Source organism: Macaca thibetana, chromosome 4 (assembly GCF_024542745.1).
Source record: "Macaca thibetana thibetana isolate TM-01 chromosome 4, ASM2454274v1, whole genome shotgun sequence".
In the NCBI taxonomy this organism is placed as follows: Eukaryota; Metazoa; Chordata; class Mammalia; order Primates; family Cercopithecidae; genus Macaca; species Macaca thibetana.
In genome coordinates, this window is record NC_065581.1 from 72,600,263 (window position 1) to 72,624,059 (window position 23,797).

The window sequence follows — 23,797 nt, forward strand, 5'->3', positions numbered from 1 at the left end:
AGGCAGCCATCTACAAGCCAACAGAAGAGGTCTCACCAGAACCCAACAATTCTGGCATCCCGTACTTTCAGCCTCTGGAACTGTGAGACAGTACATTTCCATTGCTTAAGCTACAGTCTATAGTATTTTGTTATGGCAGACCAAGCAAACTAAGATTCTCTTGGATTCCACCTGGTAATCCCCTCAGTCTAGAATTCTCCACACTAACCCTCTTTGGGTTTTATGTTACTGTCCATCTTTGTCCCCCACCCACTCTCCACAAAAAAGCACCAAACAGAGCCTCTTATTTTGGACTACCCCTTCCTACAGCATAAACTTCTCTTGCTTCCTTGTTTCTATCCTCTCAGAGAATATCTTATCTAAATGGGAAAGAAGAGGGGTGATAAAAATTGGATCCACTTGATTACATATTCTGTCTAATGCTATACCTGGATCCTTGCTTCTGATCCCATACACCAGATATTGATTTCTGTTCTCCCCTTTAGTCGCGACAAATTTCTCTTGAGGCAGTGGTTGCTCTTGGGTGACTACTCAAATGGGCACAGGTCACAAGGAAATAGAAAATACTAGGTCAAAACATCCAATTACTATCATGCTATAGTACATTTTTTATAATTGAGCATAAGCAAATGATAATGTGAAAGCTATAACAATTTCATTATTGTAACCCTTGGTCTCTGAGGTTGTAAGAGCAGAGCCACCCAGGTTACTTAAGATGATGGGAGTTCTTAGAAAGAACATCCTAAAAAGTGAATAAATACAGAAAACTGTCTCCACAGTCAAACAGGCCCAAAGAGAACTGTAATATTGTTCATCATTGTTTAACATACACCTGCAGTTCCAATAACCCAACAGCAATGCTTATGGCCCAATGCTTGTCATCCCTTCAGAAATAGGCATCCATTGTAACCCCAGATATGATGTGGCTTTCTTCACTCTGAGAATTTCTATGTTCTGGAGTGGTTTTCTGTTTGTTTGTTGTTTGGTTTTTGGTGGTTTTCTAGGCTACTGTTGTCCTTTCTTCTTTCTGTTTTGTATGCCTCATGAGGGTCTCAATGGATTAACTGACCACCATCAGACAGCACATGCCCTGCCACCTCATCCACCTTAGTCTCTCTAATGCCTAGGCCATCAAAGGTTGTAAACCAGCCACTTTAAAGACAAAGTGGCCAGGAGACGGCTTTGTTCACCACACATTATTTTATCAATTTGAGTCAACATTGAAAAACTGGAATATCTTACTAAAATTAGAGTTCTATCATTTTCTGAAACTTAAGAATTGACAACACTGGGTCTACAAACTAAAATGGGGTCAATTAGTCTGAGCGAAACTTTACCTTTCTCTAGTAATCAGAGAATGGTCTCTTCAGTCTAGCAGTTTCAACCACTCATGCCATGTATGCTGAAGAGTTGGGTCAGCTGGCTCTGGAGGCACTTGCATTGGAGACCTCTGTGACCTTTGTCCAGGACAGTTGTCAACTTCTCTAACTGGTTGTGACCAGAATTTACAGGGCCACATGACAAAAAGAATGACAGCAATGTGAAAGGAGCTGCCTCCATTTCTCTCAGTAGAGGCCTTTTCAGCAAATCAGGAACTTAAGAGTTTCAGGGACTATCTGGTGATATCCTGAAAACTTTTTGAAAGAGATCAACTGTCTGGACGTTGCAGTGAGCTTTGATCACACCACTGCAATGCAGCCTGAGCAAAAGAGCAAGACACCAACTCTAAAACATAAAAAAATTTAAAAATGTATTTAAAAAGATAAACTCTCTCAATGACTGGTTCAGAGCTAGAGAAAGTCTGCTAACATGAACATCTACCCTTACTGGGTTCCCACTATTTCTCATATTTAAATGCCAAATACTGTCCTCCACTGTTGCTTTTCTTAGGACTTTTCTAAAATAAGGCATATCAAACACCAGGACTAAGGCATTCTTACATAGCTTGTTGAAATCATTTACAGTAAAGTACATTTCTTGCCCATTTTCGCTCAAGCCCTCCCTTTCAACACTTTTTTTCTTGTAGTCAGTTTTCTTTGATTATTATCTCATCCTTTTGTACAATTGACATAGGAGTTACAAAGAAATTACTTAGGCAGATAGTGAGAGTACGGAAGTCCTTGGTAAGGTTTTCTTTTTAATGAAAAACAGCCCCCAGCTTTTTTTTTTCTAACCAAGAGCAGCCCATAAAATCGAGCTGCAGACATAAACAAGCAAGCTGGAAGCTCGCACAGGTGAATGTCCCCAGTTGTGCCCATAGGAATATACTACCTGTGACTAGGCCTGTTCAAAATGGCAGTGTCATCTTTTTGCCAGCCTCATGTACAGTAAGGAGCAGACAAGCTGGTGCTGGCCAAGTGGAAAAACATTTGCATAATAAGATTAGGGTGTGTAAACATCACACCTGGTCAAACCAATCTGTGAGCCCTATGTAAATCAGACACTGCCTCCTGAAGCCTGCCTATAAAATCTGCTGTGGTCAGCCATCTTTTCCTTTTTGGGCACCTCTCTCTCACAAGAGAGAGACAGCTGCTCTCCTCTCTCCTTTCTTCTGCCTATTAAACTTTCCACTCCTTAACCCACTCACATGTGTCCGTGTCCTTAAACCACTTGGTGCAAGATGAGGAACCCTGGATATTTACACCAGACAGCAATGTCACTCCACAATGTCATTAGGGTTCTTTCTGGTCCAAGTTCTATTGCTATGATCGTGGTGGTGGTGGTGGTTATAAAAGCCTAAATATATTGAATCTAATTAACTAAAATTCTCAGTTAAACCAAGTTAAGCCCTAAAATCTAGAAAAAATCCTCACCATTTTTATCTGTAGTAAAACGTGATCAGAACTGACATTTAGATTTAAATATAATCTAATAGGCTCTGAGTTTATAAGGTACAGAGTCATCCAGGTAGTAGCACTATAAGATCCTGAATCATCAAATATGACTTAATTGGATTTTGTGGTATATTTTAAATTTTTTAAAAGAAAGTAAAATGTATTTGAGAAATATCTTCTATAGCAGTAAAAGTAAATTAATTCATGACATAACCTTGATTAATTAGAAATTTCTGTGAGTCAGATAACCCATTTTCGTAGGCATCCTTGTTAACATTATAATACTAAGACTTTAAAGAGTCTTTAATCAGAGGCTGTTAGCTCATTAACTTTGAGAATGACAGTGCTATGAAGCTTGGGAAAAAGCTCACATCCATCCAAGACCCAGCATCTTTATATAGGTGGAATCTGGTGAAATGAACCTCAAAAGCATTTTTAATGGGCTCCTTCATATTTAATCCAGGGGTGTGCCTGGTAGATCAGCAACATGCTACTAGTTCCACAGCACTGATAGTAGGTATGTTACTATCCTGGGTCTTTTAAAAGAAGTGACTCTTCTAACCCCAAACTTTCCAACCCTGGGAAGCTACCTTTTTAAGTTACTTTCCCGGTCCCTTCAAGTAAGATGTAGCTTCACTTTCTTTATACCACCTCGCACCCACCTTATCACCCAAAACAGACACTCTAGCTATGCCCTGGGGTAACACCTCGTCACCTCAGCCTCCTTTACTTTAATTACATTTTTCCAGTAGAAAGTGGGATTTGCATATTTTAAGGGTAAGAGGAAATGGAAGGTGGAGTTTGATTCTGCATTATTTCAGAAACTATAGAACATACTCCAGCTGGGTCATTGGGCCTCTGAATTCTAATTCCTCTTCTTTCTTGAAAACTGTCTATTCCCAACAATTTCCTTCATCGGTGGGATACTGATATTAGGCGGTATGTCTTATGACCAAGAGAAGGTCTGTGAATTTGAATCCTAAACAGGCAACAGAATAGGTATGCAGTTCAAGTCACTGGTCAACTTTCCAAGTCACCTTTCTCCCTGTGTGCATTGAAGAAATAAGGCTTTCACTTTTATCAGAAGGTAAGAAGTTAGGAGTGGGAAAAGTTATTTTTTTCTTACTGAAAAAAACTCAATTCAAACCCTGATTCTGCCAATTAATTATTGGCAAGTGTCCTTGGGGGAAGGAATTTAACTTCTCTGCTTCCTCATCTGCTAAAAGGGGCTAATAATTACACATCTTATAGTTTTGTAAGGATTAAACAAGTTGGTACATGTGTCTAGCTTATCCGGGGGTCAATAAAAGTTAACTTTGCTTTTGAACGGCTTCTAGCAGAGTGCTAATCACAAAGAAGAAGGCTCAGTTGTTTTCTGCTGTTATGTTACACATATGGATTACTTTCTGCTTGTTAAGACTTGAGCATTTACAAAGCATAAGCAACCTTTTTCTACGGAGTGCTTTATTTAGATTCTCTGAGCTACCAGTGAGAAAAGTCCATTTTGTTAAAATGCTTTTAAGATATGACCACTAAACCTAAGAAACTTAAGAATAATGTTCCAGGGAACCAGACATGAATCTTTTTCTATAAAGTGGATCAAGAATATTTCCAAAGATCCCAGTCCACTAGAGCAAGTTTTCAAAAACAGTTGATTTTGACTGGTCATTCCCCCACATAGGAAAGTATAAGAGTGCAGACTGTCCCATCATCCACCAGATACATGACCAAACCCCTGTTCACATTGACTTAAAGGAAGAATACCAAAATGGGGCTTGAAAGCTTCCCTTCCATTCAAGCCCCTGCTCTTACTCTCCTTCACAGGTTAAGGGATTTCTCTTGAGATGCTGATTTGTACTTTAAAAAACTTAACTTACACTTGGAAGGCTTGCTGCAATATTATATGATGATGTAATTATTTATGTAGTTCCAGCTGAGCCTATAAAATCCAAAAGTTTTAAAATCTGTATCTACAGTGATAGATCTAGACAGCACTCCTCCATATCATTTATACACACACACACACACACACACACACATATATTTCCCTCAAATATTTCTTTAAGTCCCAGACCACTTTTTAATGTAACTGTGTTCTCTCTATTTTGACATTCTTGGAGCAGCCCTAGTGAAGCTTAAGATTAAAATCACAAGTCTTACAGTTCAGGCAGAGAATAAAGTACAGACTCTGAAGGTGATCTCATGTGCTCAGAATTATGCCTTTAAAAGTCAAGTTGACTTGAAATATGGACCAAACCAAATATAGCATTTAGACAAGGGGGCTTTCTTTACGCAGCCTGAATTAATACAATAAAAAATATTTTATCTTTATTAACAGTGCTAATTAAGCCAAAACATTTTAAAATGGTGTTTTCTCTTTTTAATTTGGGACTCTAATTTTAATTTGTAAAAACAAATATGCAGTAAATGATGGCAACAAATTATGATCACAGTTTGTTGACTTAGAATAAAGGAAGCCCAGAACAATATATTGCCCATTTTAGGTATTTAATTTGTGCAATTTTTATATAAGATGAATTAAACAATTCCTGAAAAGTGAAAAATAATTTGTATAGTTTTCACACGTATAGGGTCTAGGTCAGTGGCAAAACAAGGGAGTTAATTTGGAGGAGGGCTTTATTAAGCGCCCCCATAAACCTCATTAACCTTCCATGATAACTACCCCAAATAGAATGTAAGCTAAGTAAAACACTGTGTGTGCTATTCAAACTCAACTTCAAAACAAGTCCCAGGCTGCTCCTTCCAAGAGACCACTGTGCCAAAGCTTCTATCTTGACATTCTAGAGACACCCTGGTCCTAATATCTCTGTGCTTATATCTTCACGATAACAGTCATTCTGTCTTTTAAAATTTTGTGTCACAGTTTGGATATAAGAGGGTGGGGGTGGGGAACTTACACACAAAAATGAAACTTTTTGCACAAAGCATCCACTTGCCCACAAGTGCTAGAGTGGTGGCCTGCACTGTGTGATCTTGGTTTAGTTACATAATTGTTCTAGGCCTCAGTGCCTCAATGAGGGATTTGAAAGGGCTGATCTCAAAATCTTTTGCAATATTCAGGGCCTCAGACTCCTGGCTTCATCAAACATCTGAATCTGGATGGCTTATCAACAGCTACTACTGATCTTGTGAGCCTGGGTTCCTTTTTGTTATCTTTAACCATTTTTCTGGAAGAGGTGAGAAACCCTTACAGAGCAGGACAAATGTGGAGAATGGAGCTGAAAAGGTTCTGGTGCCCGGAGAGTCTCTGCTCTGCCCCGCCCCCAACCTCACCCCTCCACCACCAAATCAATAAGCCGCCTGGGATGGAGGCAGCCTGCAGAGTCTCACCACCGGCGGGAGAAGCTGAGTGAGTGATTATTAGGAGAAAACCACTCAGGCTTATCTCAAACTTCACTTTCTTCCCTTACTCATGTTCACTGTAGAAACAAAGGGAAGTGTTTCCGATGCAAAGTTCTTGGCTCTGCTTTTTGCTCACAGGGACTTTTCGGGAAAAGGGGAAGGGAGTGCAAAACAAAAAGCAAATAAAGGACTTGGAACAGTCTACAGGACACGAGGACTCCCACTTGTTCTCAGAAATGCCGTTTCCTTATTAGCTGCAGTCCAGCTTCCCCTGCAGGTGCTGTGGCCGCGTTGCGCCTCGGCGGGAGCCTCCTGGAGAGGCTCTCTGGCAGAGCCCCAGGGATGCGGCGACCCGGCCGAGCGAGGTCCGTGGTCCGTGGTACGCGCTGGGGAGGGGCTCCCCGGCAACTTGGCCCGCGGGAAAGAAAGTCTCGGGGTCAGCCTCCTGCCAGCTCTCATAAGTAGATCTAATTATGACTGCTTACTTCAAAAAGAGGATTTAACCCAAAGCAGATTTAGCGGGGCAGTTTCCAAAGGGTAGCAGGAATCCCAGGCTTGACCTTTGAAAAATCCCAGACTTCGCTGCCCCGGGAACTTGGCAAGCAAGTCACGGTGGACGCCTCAGAACGCAGAGAAATTCAGAGATGCCAACTTAAGTTATCAATCAGGTCCTACTAGGGATGTTTAATTTAGAATAAAGTGTCTGTCAGAGAGTGCCCACGGCGTGTGCACTGGTGGTCAGTCAGAGTGTTGAGCTAAGATAAAACGTTGACAGAAAAAAAAAAAAAAAAGATTTAAGCACTCAAGTATAACTGATTCCATGAAAAAGTATTTTAAAACATAAGGTGGTGTGAAAATTAAGTGACAGTCAAGGTCTCTTAGTGAATTCTTATCTAAAACGTGAAAGTTTGGTGACATATCCCAGTGGTGCTGATAAAAGTGTCAAAAGCATGTCAGGGTAATTTTTTTTAAGTTTTTTTTTTTTTTTTTTTTAACTTTTAAAACTTTCTACATAGCACTTTGCTCAGGAGAGGCTATTGTAATTGGTTTTTTTTTTTTTTTTTTTTTTTTTTTTTTTTTTTTTTTTTTTTTTTTTTTTTTTTTTTTTTTTTTGAGACGGAGTCTCGCTCTGTCGCCCAGGCTGGAGTGCAGTGGCTGGATCTCAGCTCACTGCAAGCTCCGCCTCCCGGGTTCACGCCATTCTCCTGCCTCAGCCTCCCGAGTAGCTGGGACTACAGGCGTCCGCCACATCGCCCGGCTAGTTTTTTGTATTTTTTAGTAGAGACGGGGTTTCACCGTGTTAGCCAGGATGGTCTCCATCTCCTGACCTCGTGATCCACCCGTCTCGGCCTCCCAAAGTGCTGGGATTACAGGCTTGAGCCACCGCGCCCGGCCTGTAATTGTTTTAATAAAATTAAACAATTTCTACAAGAGGATGGGGATTAAAATTGTTAATCTAGAGTTAACCAACATGAAGATATTAAATAAACACATCCTGCATAGGCTTAGTGGATACTGAATATAAAATTACTCTGTGAACGATCATGCTCTCTGGCATGTATTATTTCAATTACTCTCACAGAACACAAAAATTAGGAAAACAAAAAACAAGTATGGTCACTCCATCTACACACTTTTATCAAACCAATGACTCGGTAACTGACCTTATACTACCTCAGGCATTTAGCTTAGGTGGGAAGCTGAAGAAAAGACAAATATCTGGTTCTAAATCAAGTAATTTACGAGGTAATGAAAAATAATTTGCACAGGTGCTCTTAGAATTATTTGATTTTCGATATTCTGAAAAGTCTATATCAAGTTGCTACTTTTTTATCTGACCACATTCCAACACAGAACACCTAACCAGATGACTGTTGTAGATAGAGACTTGAGCCACATAACAACACTTCTGTCAACAAGGGACTGCATATATGATGGTAGTGTGCCTGAGGCAGCACAAGAGAGCATGATAGTTCACAGAGCACTTTTTTTTTGGCGGTGGGGGACAGAGTTTCGCTCTTGTTGCCCAGGCTGGAGTGCAATGACACGATCTCGGCTCACTGCAACCTCTGCCTCCCGGGTTCAAGCAATTCTGCATCAGGCTGAGTAGCTGGGATTACAGGTGTGCACCACCACACCCGGCTAATTTTTGTATTTTTAGTAGAGACAGGTTTCACCATGTTGGCCAGGCTGGTCTCGAACTCCTGACCCCAGGTGATCTGTCTGCCTTGGCCTGCCAAAGTGCTGGGATTACAGGTGCAAACCACCACGCGCAGCCACCACAGAGTACTTTTATATTCATTACCATTAATATTAATTATACACTTAATATTTTATTTCAATTGCATAGGGCTCTAAATAATTTGTTGACATGGGTCTAGTGACTTACTACCTTAAAGGGAGAACAGTGAGTCTGGTATTCACGGCCATTTCCCCCCTTGTATCCCATAAGATTATAATACCACATTTTTACCTTACCTTTGATATGTTTAGATACACAAATACTTATGATTGTGTTATAGTTGCCTGCAGAATGCAGTAGAGTAACATGCTGTACAGGTTTGTAGCCTAAGAGTAACAGGCTGTGCCATATAGCCTAGGTGTGCAGTTGGCTATACATCCAAGTTTGTGAAAGCGTACTCTATGATGTTCACACAATGATGAAATCACCTAATGATGGATTTCTCAGAATGCATCCCCTTCATTAACACATGACTGTATATGTAATTTATACTCTCCTTAGAACCATGTTTGCAATATCTATAGCTTGAGGTTGGAAAGTTCTCAGAGATTGAGGAGGTGGGATTTATTTTCACTGGTTACTCCAAGATGTCAAATCAGTTAGTCTATATGTTCAAACATGAAGCTAGTTAACCTGAGCTTAACAGGAACTTAAGACAAACATAAGTCTGGGATACAGTACACAACAATTTAGCCATTGTTCACTTTTCCATTTCTCCTTCCGCAAGGGATGTACCAAATCCAATAATAAATAAACATTACCAATAATTAAAAAAAAAATGTTTAACCCAAACCTGTTCTATTTTATGCTTTTATTTACTGTCTAATTGTGGTCGCTTCTTCTCATATATACACTAATCTGGGAAAACTAGATCTCTTTTTTGTAACTAAATAGATAATACAGTTGGGGTAGGTAAAGCTGTTCCCTAGTGGTTCTCAATTTGCAAGCTCTAAACACAAAAGCAGACATGCTTGGTAACTCAAAGCATGGGGATTCAATATCATTGGTTTCAAAGTCTGTGGAATTCACAGACACGAGCATTCAGCCTAGGGAAGAGAAGGGAGATAATAATTTAAAAGATACTGGGAAAAGAAAACAGATGGTATAGAAGAGTGAATTACAACATTTTAAAATTTGGGGTCTCTGCTTCAGTTGTGGCAATCCTTGGTCTTAGAAGACTAAATAAATACCTACAAGAATAAACATCAAGGCTAAATGTGTCAGTTTTTAGTTGCTTTGGTTTATTTTTTTACCCCAAGTTTTCAAAGTTATGCAGCCCTTAGAAAGTTCAGCAGGTAGTTCTAGTCATTAAGTGATTTATACACAGCCAAATAGTAACATTTTCTACACTGGCATTAAAAATGAATAGGATTCATTTATAATTGTTAAGTTTAATAATTTGACTTCCTGAAAAGCTGATTCCCACCCCAAAAAGAAAAACTAGATTAGTTCAAATAGAAAGCAATTTGTAGAAAGACTTTTCAAATGTAGGTGCTTCATTGATCAAGTGTAAATATAAAGTCCTTGAGTTTCTTTCCAGCTTTACGGTTTCATGGCTTTTAACATCCTTGTGGGAATGTGATGCCCTACCTATATGCAACCCCCAAACCATTCATGTAACAATCTCAGGTAAAATTCAGTATCATTCTCTATGGTTACCACCCATTCAGAAATCGGCATTCGACGCTGGGCACCTGTCCACAGTACCCCTGGCTGAAAGACTGATCCCTGAAGGGAGGGGCAGACATGAAAGGGCTATGGGCATCCAGATGTGACCGGTGGTGTGTGTACGCATTACCTCTCCCGCTCCTGCTCCAGCAGGTTGGTGAAGTCGTCGCTCTTGTTCATGTAGTCAGTGTGTTTATGCTTCTCGTTCTCTAACTCGTACACGGTGCGCCTGTGACACTTTTCGGCCAGCAACAGCTGCTCTAGCATGCGCCGGTAGGTTTCTTTCTGTTTTTCCTCAAGTCTGTCCAGCTGAATAAGCAAACATGGGAAAGAGCTTAATATTTTATTGCATTTGCATAGGACTCTAAACAATTTGTTGACATGGGTCTAGTGACTTATTACCTGAAAGCGAGAACAGTGAGTCTGGTATTCACTACTATTTCCCCCGTTGTATCAGTTTCTTTATGCCAGTTGGCTGTATAAACCAACCATAATAATGTTGCAGTAACTTCTGGCTTTCTGGCTTTCTTGTAAACATATATATGGTTCCTAAACTTTTTTCCCTTTTAAGGGCGGTGGGATATACCACAATTTTATCCATTCTACTGTTGATGACCATTTGGGTAGTTTCCAACTTGGGTCTATTACAAATAATGCTGTTCTGAATACTCTAATTCATGTCCTTTAGTGAACATATAGCATATGTGTCAGGTGTATACCCATGAGTGAAATATGGGTCATAGGATATGTGTATATGTAGCTTTATTAGCTATGAGTGAAATATAGGTCATAGGATATGACCAAATATGGGTCATAGGATATGCCAAGCAATTTTCCAAAGAAGCTGTACCCATTTATGCTCCTACAACCAATGTTTAGGAGTTTTGATTGTTCTACATCCTTGTCAACACGTAGTATTTTTAAAACTTTTAGCCAGACGTGGTGGCTCATGCCTGTAATCCCAGCACTGGGGGAGGCTGAAGCAGGCAGATCACGAGGTCAGGAGTTCGAGACCAGCCTGACCAACATGGTGAAACCCCATCTCTACTAAAAATACAAAAATTAGTTTGATGTGGTGGCACATGCCTGTAATCCCAGCTACTCAGGAGGCTGAGGCAAGAGAATCGCTTGATCCCTAGAGGCAGAAGTTGCAGTGAGCCAAGATCTCACCACTGCACTCCAGCCTGGGCAACAGATGGAGACTCTATCTCAAAAAATAACAACAACAAAAACCTTTTAACCATTTTGATGGGTGTGTGGTGTTCGCTCATTGTGATTTTAATGCTCACTTACCTGATAAAGTTCAAATACTTTTTCATTTGTTTATTGGTCATTTGGGTTCCTAAACTTGCAGGAGAACAACTCTTTCAGGGTTTTATGAGATAGCACAAAGTTCTATACTCAGAAAGAGGATAACACCCTTCCTAATAGAAAAATTAAGATCTCAGCATGTACATGCACCAGGCTTCTCCCCTGGAAAGTAATTTTCATCACAATCTGTTTTTAAAGCTTGCAGCTATCTGCATTTCTAGGAAAAGTATATGTAGGATCCAAAGTCCTCTGTTTTTCAAGAGATGCTAAATATAGGGAGGATTTCAGAACTTGTAGACAGTACATATCTCTAAAAGAGTTCTCACCAAATATTATTACAGGGGCCAGGCACAGTGGCTCATGCCTGTAATCCCAGCACTTTGGGGGGCTGAGGCGGGTGGACTGCTTGAGGTTAGGAGTTCGAGACCAGCCTGACCAACATGGTGAAACCCTGTCTCTACTAAAAATACAAAAATTAGCCGGACGTGGTGGCAGATGCCTGTAATCCCAGCTACTTGGGAGGCTGAGGCAGAAAAATCACTTGAACCCAGGAGGCAGAGGTTGTAATAAGCCAAGATCACACCACTGCACTCCAGCCAGGGCAACAAAGCAAGACTCCATCTCAAAAACCAAAACCAAAACAAAACAAAACCAAAAAAAGGCAAAACAACAACAACAACAACAACAACAACCCATAAATATTATTGCTGGGTTTTGGGCCAGGCGCGGCGGCTCAGGCTATAATCCCAGCACTTTGGGAGGCCGAGGTGGGCAGATCACAAGGTCAGGAGATCAAGAGCGAGACCATCCTAGCTAACACGGTGAAACCCCGTCTCTACTAAAAATACAAAAAATTAGCCGGGCATAGTGGCAGGCACCTGAAGTCCCAGCTACTTGGGAGGCTGAGGCAGGAGAATGTTGTGAACCCGGGAGGCGGAGCTTGCAGTGAGCGGAGATTGTGCCACTGCACTCCAGCAGGGGCAACAGAGCAAGACTCTGTCTCAAAAAAAAAATAAATAAATACAAAATAAAAAAGAAGTCTTTGTGCCTCTTTCTCTGGTCAGGTTATAAGATTTTTTTATTGTTTATTTATTTATTTATTTATTTGAGACAAGTCTCACTCTGTTGCCCAGGATGGAGTGCAGTGGCATGACCTTGACCTCAGCTCATTGCAACCTCCACCTCCTGGGTTCAAGCGATTCTCCTGCCTCAGCCTCCTGAGTAGCTGGAATTACAGGGCACGTCACCATGCCCAGCTAATTTTTGTATTTTTAGTAGAGATGAGTTTTCATCAGGTTGGCCAGGCTGGTCTCTAACTCCTGACCTCAGGTGATCTGTCTGCCTTGGCCTCCCAAAGTGCTGGAGTTATAGGCACAAGCCACCACACCCGGCCTGGCCAGGTTATATGATTTTAAAGAGATCATGCCTTGACCACCTTTTTAGACTCTGGTGCTGAGTACAGGCCCTGGTACAAAGTTGATGTTCAGTAAGTGTTTGTTAAATTGGACCAAATCTGACAATCTTGATATTTCCCTATGCTACTCACTATCCTATTCTTCCCTTTGAATTCTAGTTCAGTGTTCCACAACTTTGGCACTGCTGAGGCCAGATAAATCTTTATTTCAGGGTGCTGTGAGCTGGAGGATGTTTAGCAGCATCCCTGTCCTCTGTCCACTAGATGCCAGTAAGCACCACCTCCTGTGTGACAACTAAACTATCCTGACACTGCCAAATGTTCCCTGGAGGGAAAAATCCACCACCACCCCAATTGAGAACCAATTGTTCTAGTTGAAACAGACATATTTAAAATCAGTTCTCAATCTCACAACCAACTTCCGGAAACCCCATGGGGTAACTCCACAGGGTCTCAGCATTAGAGCTATTCCCCTTTAGTTTTCTGTTTACCCTTCAGTTATAAGGAGGATTAAGTTCTCTCTATAATTGCATGATGTGTTCATTGTGAGTGAGTCATTTCTGGGGCCCAAAATAAAAGAGAGACTGCTCGCATTATCTTTTTCCCAGATCTCCACTTCCCTTGTTTAGGAGTCAGTGCCCAGATAGAGACTGGTGGAGAAGCCCATGTTAATGGGTGGCTGATATTATCTGAGATCATCAGGAATTGCTAATTGTATTTTTATATCTTCCAATAATTTTTGGTAGTCTTTTTTTTCTTTTCTTTTCTTTTTTTTTTTTGAGATGAAGTTTCGCTCTTGTTGCACAGGCTGGAGTACAGTGGTGCAATCTTGGCTCACTGCAACCTCTGCCTCCTGGGTTTAAGCAATTCTCCTGCCTCAGCCTCCTGAGTAGCTGGAATTACAGGTGCCCACCACCACACCCAGCTAGTTTTTGTGTTTTTAGTAGAGACAGGGTTTCACCATGTTGGCCAGGCTGGTCTTGAACTCCTGACCTCAGGTGATCCACCCACCTCTGCCTCCCAAAGTACTGGGATTACAGGTGTGAGCCACCACACCCAGTCAATTTTTGTAGTCTTAAAGAGACAGTCTATGCGTGAGGTTTTCCCATTAGAATAGCTCCATTCCCTATTACAAAATATTCTCCCCAAGAACTTTCCAAATTTCTACAAATGTGATTTTCACCATATTTTAGAGAACATGTCAAGCATTGCTGAAACATCATCACCATCAGAAATGTAGAAAAAACAACTTTCCCCCCTTTTTGAGCCTTGCTGCTTTATCATAAAATAGGACTCCCCATCCTTTGGAAAGTATTTGAAGATCAGTATTTTCCCTCTTTCTTCAGGCCCTACCCAACTCCTCCCAAAGGAAGGAGGGGTGACTTATTTGAAAGTTGTATTTGGAATAGGGAACTGGATATGTGCAGCCCAGCCCTTTCGTTTCTTAGTTTTTACTCTGCCTGTCATACAATGATACACTGTGATCTGAAGGGTCAAACTCTTCTGCAGGATCTCTCAATCCATGTAAGGAATTCTGGAGAGGAAGGTGGGAGCATTACTAATCGGATGTTTGACTGGGAAATGTAACGAGATAGTCATTACATGGACATCTGGAGAAAAAAACAGCACATGGAAATATCAAGTGTTCTGGGGCCCCCTAGGCAGAGGGTAGACCTTAGCCTTTTTACATCTATCCTTGTAGGCTTTTGAGACTGGTTGTTTGCGATAGCTACAGTTCTGGACTAAGCCACTGGAGTAGGTGGCTGAAGTCTTTGTGGGTAATGTTCACCTCACCAAACACTAGCACAGCTTGACCACAACAGTAATTACATTATTAGCAAAGCAGTCTTTTCATCTCGTAATGTATAAGTTACTGAGGCATTGGTGTATGTAGTGTGTTTTTTAGGCAGAGCTGCAGATCCAGACTTTAGAATGTAGAGGCTATACATTCTTCTGCTATAAAGCATTAGTACGTGAGGTATTAGGTGTCAATTTTAAGTTTTGGATGTAAGAATAACATAGGTAGCAAAAGATCAGCTGTACCAGATGCTGTTTCTTGTTATTTTGTTTGGAACTACATCAATCTCCTAAGAGAGAACAGAGGTAGTCTATTTTCTTGGCTCTATGTGGCTTGTCCAGAGACTCTGAAGATTCTGTAGATTCATTAATCATAGATACTATATGTACATGGCTTTTGGTTTCAGGATCCAAGCTGTGGCTCAGTATAGAGGAACGGGTTTTATTAAATGACTAGTGAAAGTAGAATGGGCACCTATTACTTTGGAAATGTAGATTCTACTTGGACGAGGTGGAAGGAAAATTGAATGAGAGAATCATAACACCAAATGCCAAAAATTTACTAAGGAAAGAGAGTACCTGGAAGTCTTATTCTAATGAATAAAGTTAGTGGAGAAGTACAATAACTTGAGGAGAAATTTCAATATGTTTTAGACAAAAAGGCATGATTCAGGAAGTATTTTTAGCTCTGTTACCTGCAAAGGGCTAACTGGAGAAGTATTAAGGAATTGAGGAAAAGAGAAATCTACTTAAAAGCAAATATGAGGTCTTAAAGACCAAACTAGATTTACACAAAGCGGAAATGGATCTAAGTACTTCTAAAAATAGGGATATTAAAATGGAAGTTATTTCAGACATTGTTGAATCTGAATGCGTGCCCAGAGACGACAGAGACAGGAGAGCCCACAGGACAGAGCAGTGTGACTTTCCTCATAAAGAAAGCATTAGGATCCAGGAAGGGATTGAGGAGAACACTGTAAATGGACTGATAGTCTTTTGTGAGCTCAAGTGGGGGCCCTTCCCTTAAAGATTGCAACATCTATTCAAAGTGGTTATATAAAATACGAATAGATTTAAGAATCGAAAACTGGGAAGATCAGGGTAAGATATCTGAAGCATTATTTGGTGAGTTTCAGTGTCTCAGCTGTTGTAGATGGAATTGCCAATGTTTATTTATTTATTTATTATTTATTTACTTTTTTTTTTTTTTGAGAAAGAGTCTCGCTCTCTCGCCCAGGCTGGAGTGCAGTGGCGCAATCTCGGCTCACTGCAACCGCCGAGGCCTCCCAGGTTCAAGCGATTCTTGTGCCTCAGCCTCCCGAGTACCTGGGATTATAGGTACCTGCCACCACGCCCGGCTAAGTTTTGTATTTTTAGTAGAGATGGGGTTTCATTGTGTTGGTTAGGCTGGTCTCGAACTCCTGACCTCAAATGATCTGCCTGCCTCGGCCTCCCAAAGTGCTGGGATTACAGGCATGAGACACCATGTCCACTGGAATCGCCAATATTACTGGGGCCTGAGTGAACATACTCAAGAAATGTTGGGATGTGGTGTTTGAAGGAAAGATGAGACAAAGAAAAGGGAATTTAGGCAGGACAATACTAGATAAGTTCAAATGTGGGTGTGGTGTAATGGAAAAAGGCCCTTTAATGAAGATTATCCAACTCAAGAAGATGAAAACAGATAAGATTTAGGTTTAACAAAGAATACTCTTGGCAGACTCAGAATTCTTTGATTTCACATCTCTCATTGAGGGAGCCCACATAATGTAGAATATGGAAGGCAATATTAGAAAAACAAATGTCTGGGAGCACTTGAAGAAAATGACTAAAATGCTGAAGCAACAACTCAGCTGAGCCTTCCTATACAGAAAAGTTGTGGCAGAAGAAATATTTTTGTTGCCTTGAGTCAGACAAGTTACTCAAAGATTGAAAGTTCAAACATGAGGGGTGGCTAAGTTCTGAGGAAGAGTAAGGTCTGATCCCTTCTGGGCCTCAAATTACACAGGCTTCAGAAGGGTAACCCTCTAAAGCAATGGGCTTCCTAGGCCTGGCAACAGGGCCCGAAAAAAGAAAAAGACCAAAGAAGTTTAAATACTCAGATGGGAAAATTGAATACCTAAAATGAGACCTAGGCACTGAAGAGGTCACCACTGCAAATCCCTAGACTTTACAAAAAGACAGGAATGTTTTGAATGCCACTCACTGAGGCAAAGACAATACCTGCAGAGAGGCTCCACCCAATCTCGAGCTTGCCACTTCCCATAATTATTAAGCTGCTGATGACAACAGGCTCTGGTAAGAGCAGGCTTACCAGAACCCTGCTATGGCTGAAGATTTTCTCTATCTACCTTCCTTCCCTCAGACATGCCCTAAATCTCTGCTTTAGTCTCTGGTAGGAGTAACATGGACCTTCTTTATACTGAGTCCTAGGGTCAAGGAATATCATTTTGCTTGAGAAAAATGTATCTTAGTGCTAGAGACTCTCTTGTATTTTTTAAATTTATGAGTGTGAAGTTGTACTCTGATAATTGCATATGTCCTAATAATTCTTTAGATTCTTCAGAAAAAAGTAGACTCTAGGGACTTCAGGATATCTTAATACAACTTTGAAAATGCCGGTGAGTCCAGGTTTTTTTACTAAAGGGGAAAACAAAAACAAACTCTACCCAGACAATCAATTGAGATCCCACTGGCTAAAGCTAAGCAGAATACAAAATTAGGAAGGAAAGAAATGAAAACCTTCAATGTTTTTGGAATTTTGCTTAAGAATTATGAACTCTGATATCCCAGACTTTAATTTACAAAGAAGGGCAGAGAGATTTAATATTTGCTGTTTAATTTTTCCCCAGCTATTTGGCAAGGGAAAAAGGTCCACTGTATTGGGTTCATTGCTTAACTTCTCGTGAGTTCTACTGGATACCCCTACTGGGCCTAACACGGTATGGAAATAAGAAAGAGCAGTGATTTTTGGCTTAAGATATAATATGGCTTCTAGGAAATAAGAGCTAGACTACCTGCTCATGATCCCAGGAGGCTAATGGAACAGTGATGTATCACAGTTCCTGCCTCGTGAATTTGGAAGCAGGATTCTGCTCCTAGGTAACAATAACTTGACTGTTAATTTCAAAGGGTTAACAGACCCAAAATTTGTAAGTGGTGGAAGGAAATCTTTTCTCCTTCTATCATTTTATTTCTCTCACAAAATGGACTTCATTTTGGCAGTATTAGGAGAAGTATTTTCTGCCCTCTCTCTCTGCCTTCTCACTCACTTCTCCCCAAAGGGGAAACGACTCTTCAGATTGTTAAGAGGAGAAAGGAACCGTGAAATATGCCCAGCTTAGCCAGTTCCAGAAGGACAAGTCACAGGGTGAGTGTTTTCTGTTCTGATCCTCTGTCCCTGAGTTAGGAATATTTAGGTCAGGCCTACTTTCTAAAGGTAGGTCGGAAACTCCTCTCTCTGTGTTCAGCCCACAGAACCCAGTGGATTGGAGGCAGTAATCCTGGGTAAGTGTGTATTCTCTGCAGACCCACCTCTCCCTTGGTGGTGAGGGTGGGGAATGTCATCCCAAGCTCTAGCCTTGGAAGAAAAGAATTCAGAAGCCCAAATGAGACCATTTATCCAAGCTGAGTTCTCTAATCCAAGTTGTTATTATTATTATTATTATCATATTAAATACATGTTTTTGACCTCTGTGTCTTTTACTCCTCAAATCTTCCCAAGTTTCAAACCAATTAAGGGTATGAACAGTTATTCTTGAATCCCAGCAAATACTAATGACTAATACTTGTTAAGTACCTAGAATGTGCCAGAGACTATGTTAAGAGTTTTATAGGCATTGCTTTATTAAATCCTCACAGCAGTTCTGTGAGGCAGACACTGTGGTTCCTCACACCCCACAGTTGAGGAAACTGAGGCTTAAAGAGCTTACATAATCTGCCTATAGCCATACACAGCTAGCAGTGGTAGGTCTCAACATGAAAGTAGATCCAGCCTGTTGACTGCATCCTATCGTATAATCATCTCTTAGCTCTTTAGGAAAAGATGAGAATAGAGCTCCAGTTTATTCTTGCTGCAGAAATTTAAAAATTATGGGACCATCAGTCTGTTGTGAATGCTGTCTAAAGCAGATCTTATCTCTGAGAGTTATCAAACTGAGCTGCTCCAAAGGCTTGACATAAATTACATGTTAAACGAATAATAAGTTGTTTCAGACTTTTAATTTCTGTTCTCTTTTTGGTTCATGACACTAATTTCACATCTGTAAATTTTTTAATATAAAGTCTGAAGGGTCAATGTGAAAAACTTGTATCCTAATCTGGCTCGAACTTCTACTACAATGTGAGAGTATTTTAAAAATGTGGTATTATGAGTAATCGATAATAATAGTCATAGCCCTATTAGAATTCCTTTCATCTTAAAGAATTGCCCTAAGTATTTCATAAGGATTTTGCCTCAATCACTATATTTTGGCCACTCACATTAGACCATTTTAATTATGAAAGAGTTTATAAAATTCGAAAAAAGTGTCTTTATAACCATATCAGTGATAAGATCAATTTAATTTTAGGTTACCAATTTTGTAAGAATCATGACAGCTCAATGTTAAAACTGGTAAGCACTTCAAATTTTTACACTATCATTTCTTAGAGAAGTAAAATAATAATATACTGCAAGCGCATGTAACTATCAGAACCACATGGAAAAATATATTTCAGGCTTTGGTATGTTTAAAGAAAAGCTTCTACAATTCTTAACATTGAAGCTTATCCACTATAACCCTTGACTTATTTAATTACACTTTAATTTTATATTAGTGTATCATCAAAATTTTGCCTTTGAAAGAAAATGTTAAAGCATGTAAATGGAAGAATGTGAAGATATCTCCCTGAGGTTCCTTCCCTTCCAGGGGACTTGTTGGTGTCATATTTTTACCTCTGAAATCGGTTTTTCATAGACATCTTCTCCTATGGATTTCTCCTGGGCAAGAATGGCATCTCGGTGCAGGACCCGCAGCACTTTCTCTGGCTCCGCAGACCCGTAATGAGCCTCCAGAACCTCAGGTTTGGTTTTCTCCGTCTTCAGCATATGGATCACGTCTTCTCTGGCCTGTAATAGAAAGTGCAGCAAGATCAGACGATTGATAATGTAAATCACATACTGGGCTCAAAATATCAACAGAGAGCTTATTGAATACATCCCCATTTTGTCAGGGCTATTGGCAAATTCATTGGGTATTCTGTTCTTTTTTTTTTTTTTTTTTTAACCAAAAGCAGATTGGCAAGCAGATACTCTGCTTCAGGTTGCTAGGAAGCAGGCGAGCAGAAAAAAGGATTTGTGCTAATATTAACTACATAAAAATTGCTTTATCTAAGTAGCAATAATTCGGGATGGGGTGGTGGAGGGAGGCAAGCAGGGCTGGTCCTGGGATACTTAACCTGTTTCAGTGCACGCGAGGTCAATGACAGTCTAAAATCTTCTAGTTTTCTGTTGATGTTCTCAATGTAGTATTCAAATCTGGTTTAAAATAAAACCCTGCTGCCTCCATTCTAGTTATAACTTCATGTGTCAATTAACAAACAGCCTTTATTGATGATTTCCTGTTTCTCATTAGGTGATTCATTTTGCACAGAAACACATGGTTGAGAACTCATATGATGCTTGGCTGTCCTTTTCAAATCTAATGTATCTAATGTATTCACAATAAAGGTGAAATTACACCCCTTTAACATCCAGACTGTCAGTTAGATGAGTCAGCTTGGTAGGTCAGTTTTGTTTGTTTGTTTCTTAGCACAACGTATTACTGAAGCTTTCAAGAAAACCACGATTGTAGGCTTTATATCATACAGTCTGTGGTTCCCATCACATAATGCAAATACACCTGCTTATGTTTTGCACTGGTTAGTAGGGATGATCTTTCTACTTATGATGGAGCTGACATTTGCTGAATGTATTTCCATATAGGGACACACTTGGAGCTGTTTTTCCAGTAATGGTGATGGGTAAGAAGTGCCCTGACTTCATTCCAACTTGTACTAAAGGAAAATCTGGTTGGGAACAAAGTTTCAGCCTATGACAATGGAATAGAGTTTTCTCCTATATTGATGCTAACTGTGGGACTGAAATTATAAACCTGGTTCATTATTATGATATTCTAAAGAAGAGAGCTAACTAGTCAACTATGAGTGTTCACAATACGACCGTTATAAAGTTTGTCTTTCTCGAGGTTTCTCACTTTTGTTGCCTTTTCAGTCTCCAAATTAATCTAATTCCATATGGCTACAGAATAATTCATTACTGAGATGTCAATGAACTGGAATTTGCAGATTTGAAATGTTTCTGCCACATATACACATGCTTACTTCAAGACAAAAATGGAAAATATGAATTTTGAAGAACCTGGTGGTTTAGAATGTTAGTGAATGTTGAAGTCAGGAAATAGTTTAATGGAAAGGCAATGTGTCTCCATGCAGGTTGAAAGAAGGTAAGCACAGATGCAGGGTCAAGTTAGCCTGTACACTGTGCTCATTAGAAAAAGGTGCCCACTTTATCTAGGAGACACAGCCCTGAGTCAGAGCGCAGCTCACCTAGTGAGTGAAGAGCAGGCTGTCTTTTAGCCCTGTTCATCCTCTCTGCCAGGCACCATTGTGCAAGGCATAACTCCCAATCTATACTGAAGGAGCCTCAAGTTATGTAGACTGCTACTGGTCTTCAGGCAGAAAGTGCTCCTGTGTTCATCTGACATAGGTGAATATATAAAGCATGTTCTAAAGTAATGATTCACAATGCTGACTGTGCTGAAGTCATTTGAGGAACTCTAAAAAATCCCAAGGCCCAGGCCGTTCCAGACCAATTACATTCTAATCTTTTGGGGAAGGACCTATATACATCAACGCTTTTTAAGGCTCCCAGGTGATTCCAGGGTTGAGAGTACTGTGCCACACTAATAGATTACGAGACATAGCAACTAAATTGAATACAAATCCTTGGCATCATCCAAAGTCAACTTGCTTACTTTGGTGCAAGTACATTTCCTTTTTCCGATCTTAAAAAGCTGTCATCACTTTTCTCCTTTAAATTATCCTCACACCCTAGGTCAGTTTTATGCTTTGACCAAATCCGAAAGAGACGAACTCGTCTTTAAAGAAGAAACACCATACTGTGAATTTAGTGACTTATGTAATGACAGGAAAGGAAAATTTAGAATCACATTTAAAGTGAAAAAATGGCGATGATAGAAGGTTGGCAAGCTGGAAGTTCTCGATAACAAACTACTGTCTGTTTCTCATCTTTAAATCAGACGAAGTAAAGGCCATTTTCTAAAGTTCATTTTTCTAACATGTGAAATGTGAAGTCTTATAGAGCAGACATAGAATGTACTGTCCTTTGAAAAAAAAATAAATAAAAAATTTTAATATAAAAAGTAAAATAGAATGTACTGTTGTTTATACTGTAAATTGAGATACTGATTAAAAATTTCTGAAATACTAAAAGAAAAGGGCTTAGAAGACAGGGTAGTAATATTAAGGGCTGTTTTTTTGATGTTTATTTTATTTTTCTGTTTTTTGCTTTTGTTTTTGTTTTTGAGACAGAGTCTCAGTCTGTCACCCAGACTGGAGTGCAGTGCCATGATCTTGGCTCACTGCAACCTCTCTCTCCCAGGTTCAAGTGATTCTCCTGCCTCAGCCTCCCGAGTAGCTGGGACTACAGAACATGCCACCTTACCCGGCTAATTTTTGTATTTTTAACCTCTTCTTTTTGTTTTTACAGGTATGTATTTTCTAAATTTTCTACAGTAAATATGTAACTAGTTTTACAAAGAGAAACAAAGTAGTGCTTTCATAAAGAAAAAAGAAATACTTCATCATTCCTTATTCCCCATAAATAAAACAAAGGCAAATAATTTCATAGAAAGTTCTTTTTCATGCACTCAATGCTGAGAAAGCCACCTTCATTCTGGCTATAGACAGTCCTATGCACAGTACCTAGGATTTAACACAAAGGAGGACATAAAACAAAAATTGCTCAAGGATTATTCTATACCCTCTTTTTGGCATTGTCTTGATTTCTTTCAGAATTATTTCAAACACACCAGTAAAGCCAGAGGTAAAACAGCCACTGAGCTGGGTAAGTGTACTGAAAACAGCATAGTATAAGGATTATAGGTTTTCTCACCTAAAATTTATTATGATTTAGTCACATTCTAACTAGACAGCTGAAGGAATCACAGCAGAACTATTTCCATATGGTCTTTCCACAAATGACATTCTGAAAAAGTGTTTGTCCTTAGTTATGGATAAAGGTAATCAGAAAGTGGCTCTTAAATGTAAACTTTATCAAGTAATGTTGAGAGCAACAATCTTACTGCTGGTTTGCCCAAGTTTACATAGCTCGAGCATAAAGAAAATTAAATAAATCTTAAAGCTATCAAGTAAGTATGAACTTTAATTAAAATATAGGAATAAAATTTATATCATGATAGAATGAGTCCAGCTTTGAAGAGACTCAGAAATAGTTTCCAATCTCAGCTAAGGTGTGTGATTTGTGCAAGCAGTTAACATTACTTTGACCTAATTTATCATTTATAAAGTTGGATCATAATAACTTTGTTATATACTTGTTGTTAGATTAAAATCAGACGTAAATATATAAGATGCCTAATATAAAACTTGGCATACAGTAGGTGCTGAGGCAATAGTAATTATATACTATGGTTTCTGTTATGTCTCCATGATTAAATAACTTTTTGCTGCATGGGTAGAAAAGGAATTTTATAAGATACATTTTTCCCTAACCAAATATAACATGTAAAACTGATATTGTTAAAACTGTCTAGATATTTCACAATCTACTCTTAGGAATATTTTTTTCAAAAAGGAATTTCAAAATCAGAGCAGTCTCTCCAAAAGTTATTTAATCTCCCTGACTGTTTCCTTGTCTGTAAAGTGGGGACACAACCCCTATACATTATAGGGACTGTGTTAGGCTCTAACAAGATAATGCAAATAAAGTACTTTTAAAACTGTAAGCAGGTAGCTATTTCAGTTTAATCATTTAAGTTATTTAGTTTAAAAATATCCATATATTATTGGTATTGATCATCTTGACCCCAAACTTCCTAATTCTCTTAGAAGACAGTTTCTTGTGTTCCAACTGATATCAAACAC

General features: G+C 39.6%; 3 protein-coding genes across 10 annotated transcripts in view; all 3 read right to left on the reverse strand.

Annotated features, from left to right (window-relative positions):
- Positions 1-23,797, reverse strand: part of COL12A1 (collagen type XII alpha 1 chain) — a 1,021,934-nt gene that overhangs the window by 269,383 nt on the left and 728,754 nt on the right. The gene's annotated exons all lie outside the window — the stretch shown is intronic.
- LOC126952142 (cytochrome c oxidase subunit 7A2, mitochondrial) overlaps positions 1-23,797 on the reverse strand; it is a 1,153,643-nt gene that overhangs the window by 108,829 nt on the left and 1,021,017 nt on the right. The gene's annotated exons all lie outside the window — the stretch shown is intronic.
- FILIP1 (filamin A interacting protein 1) overlaps positions 1-23,797 on the reverse strand; it is a 200,570-nt gene that overhangs the window by 53,360 nt on the left and 123,413 nt on the right. For all 4 annotated transcript variants that reach the window (XM_050786489.1, XM_050786485.1, XM_050786487.1 and 1 more), the window contains 2 exons: positions 19,566-19,739; positions 10,238-10,416 (listed from right to left, as the gene is read on the reverse strand). In XM_050786489.1, the coding sequence (XP_050642446.1) occupies positions 10,238-10,416; positions 19,566-19,739 (353 nt within the window). The remainder of the gene's footprint in view (positions 1-10,237; positions 10,417-19,565; positions 19,740-23,797) is intronic.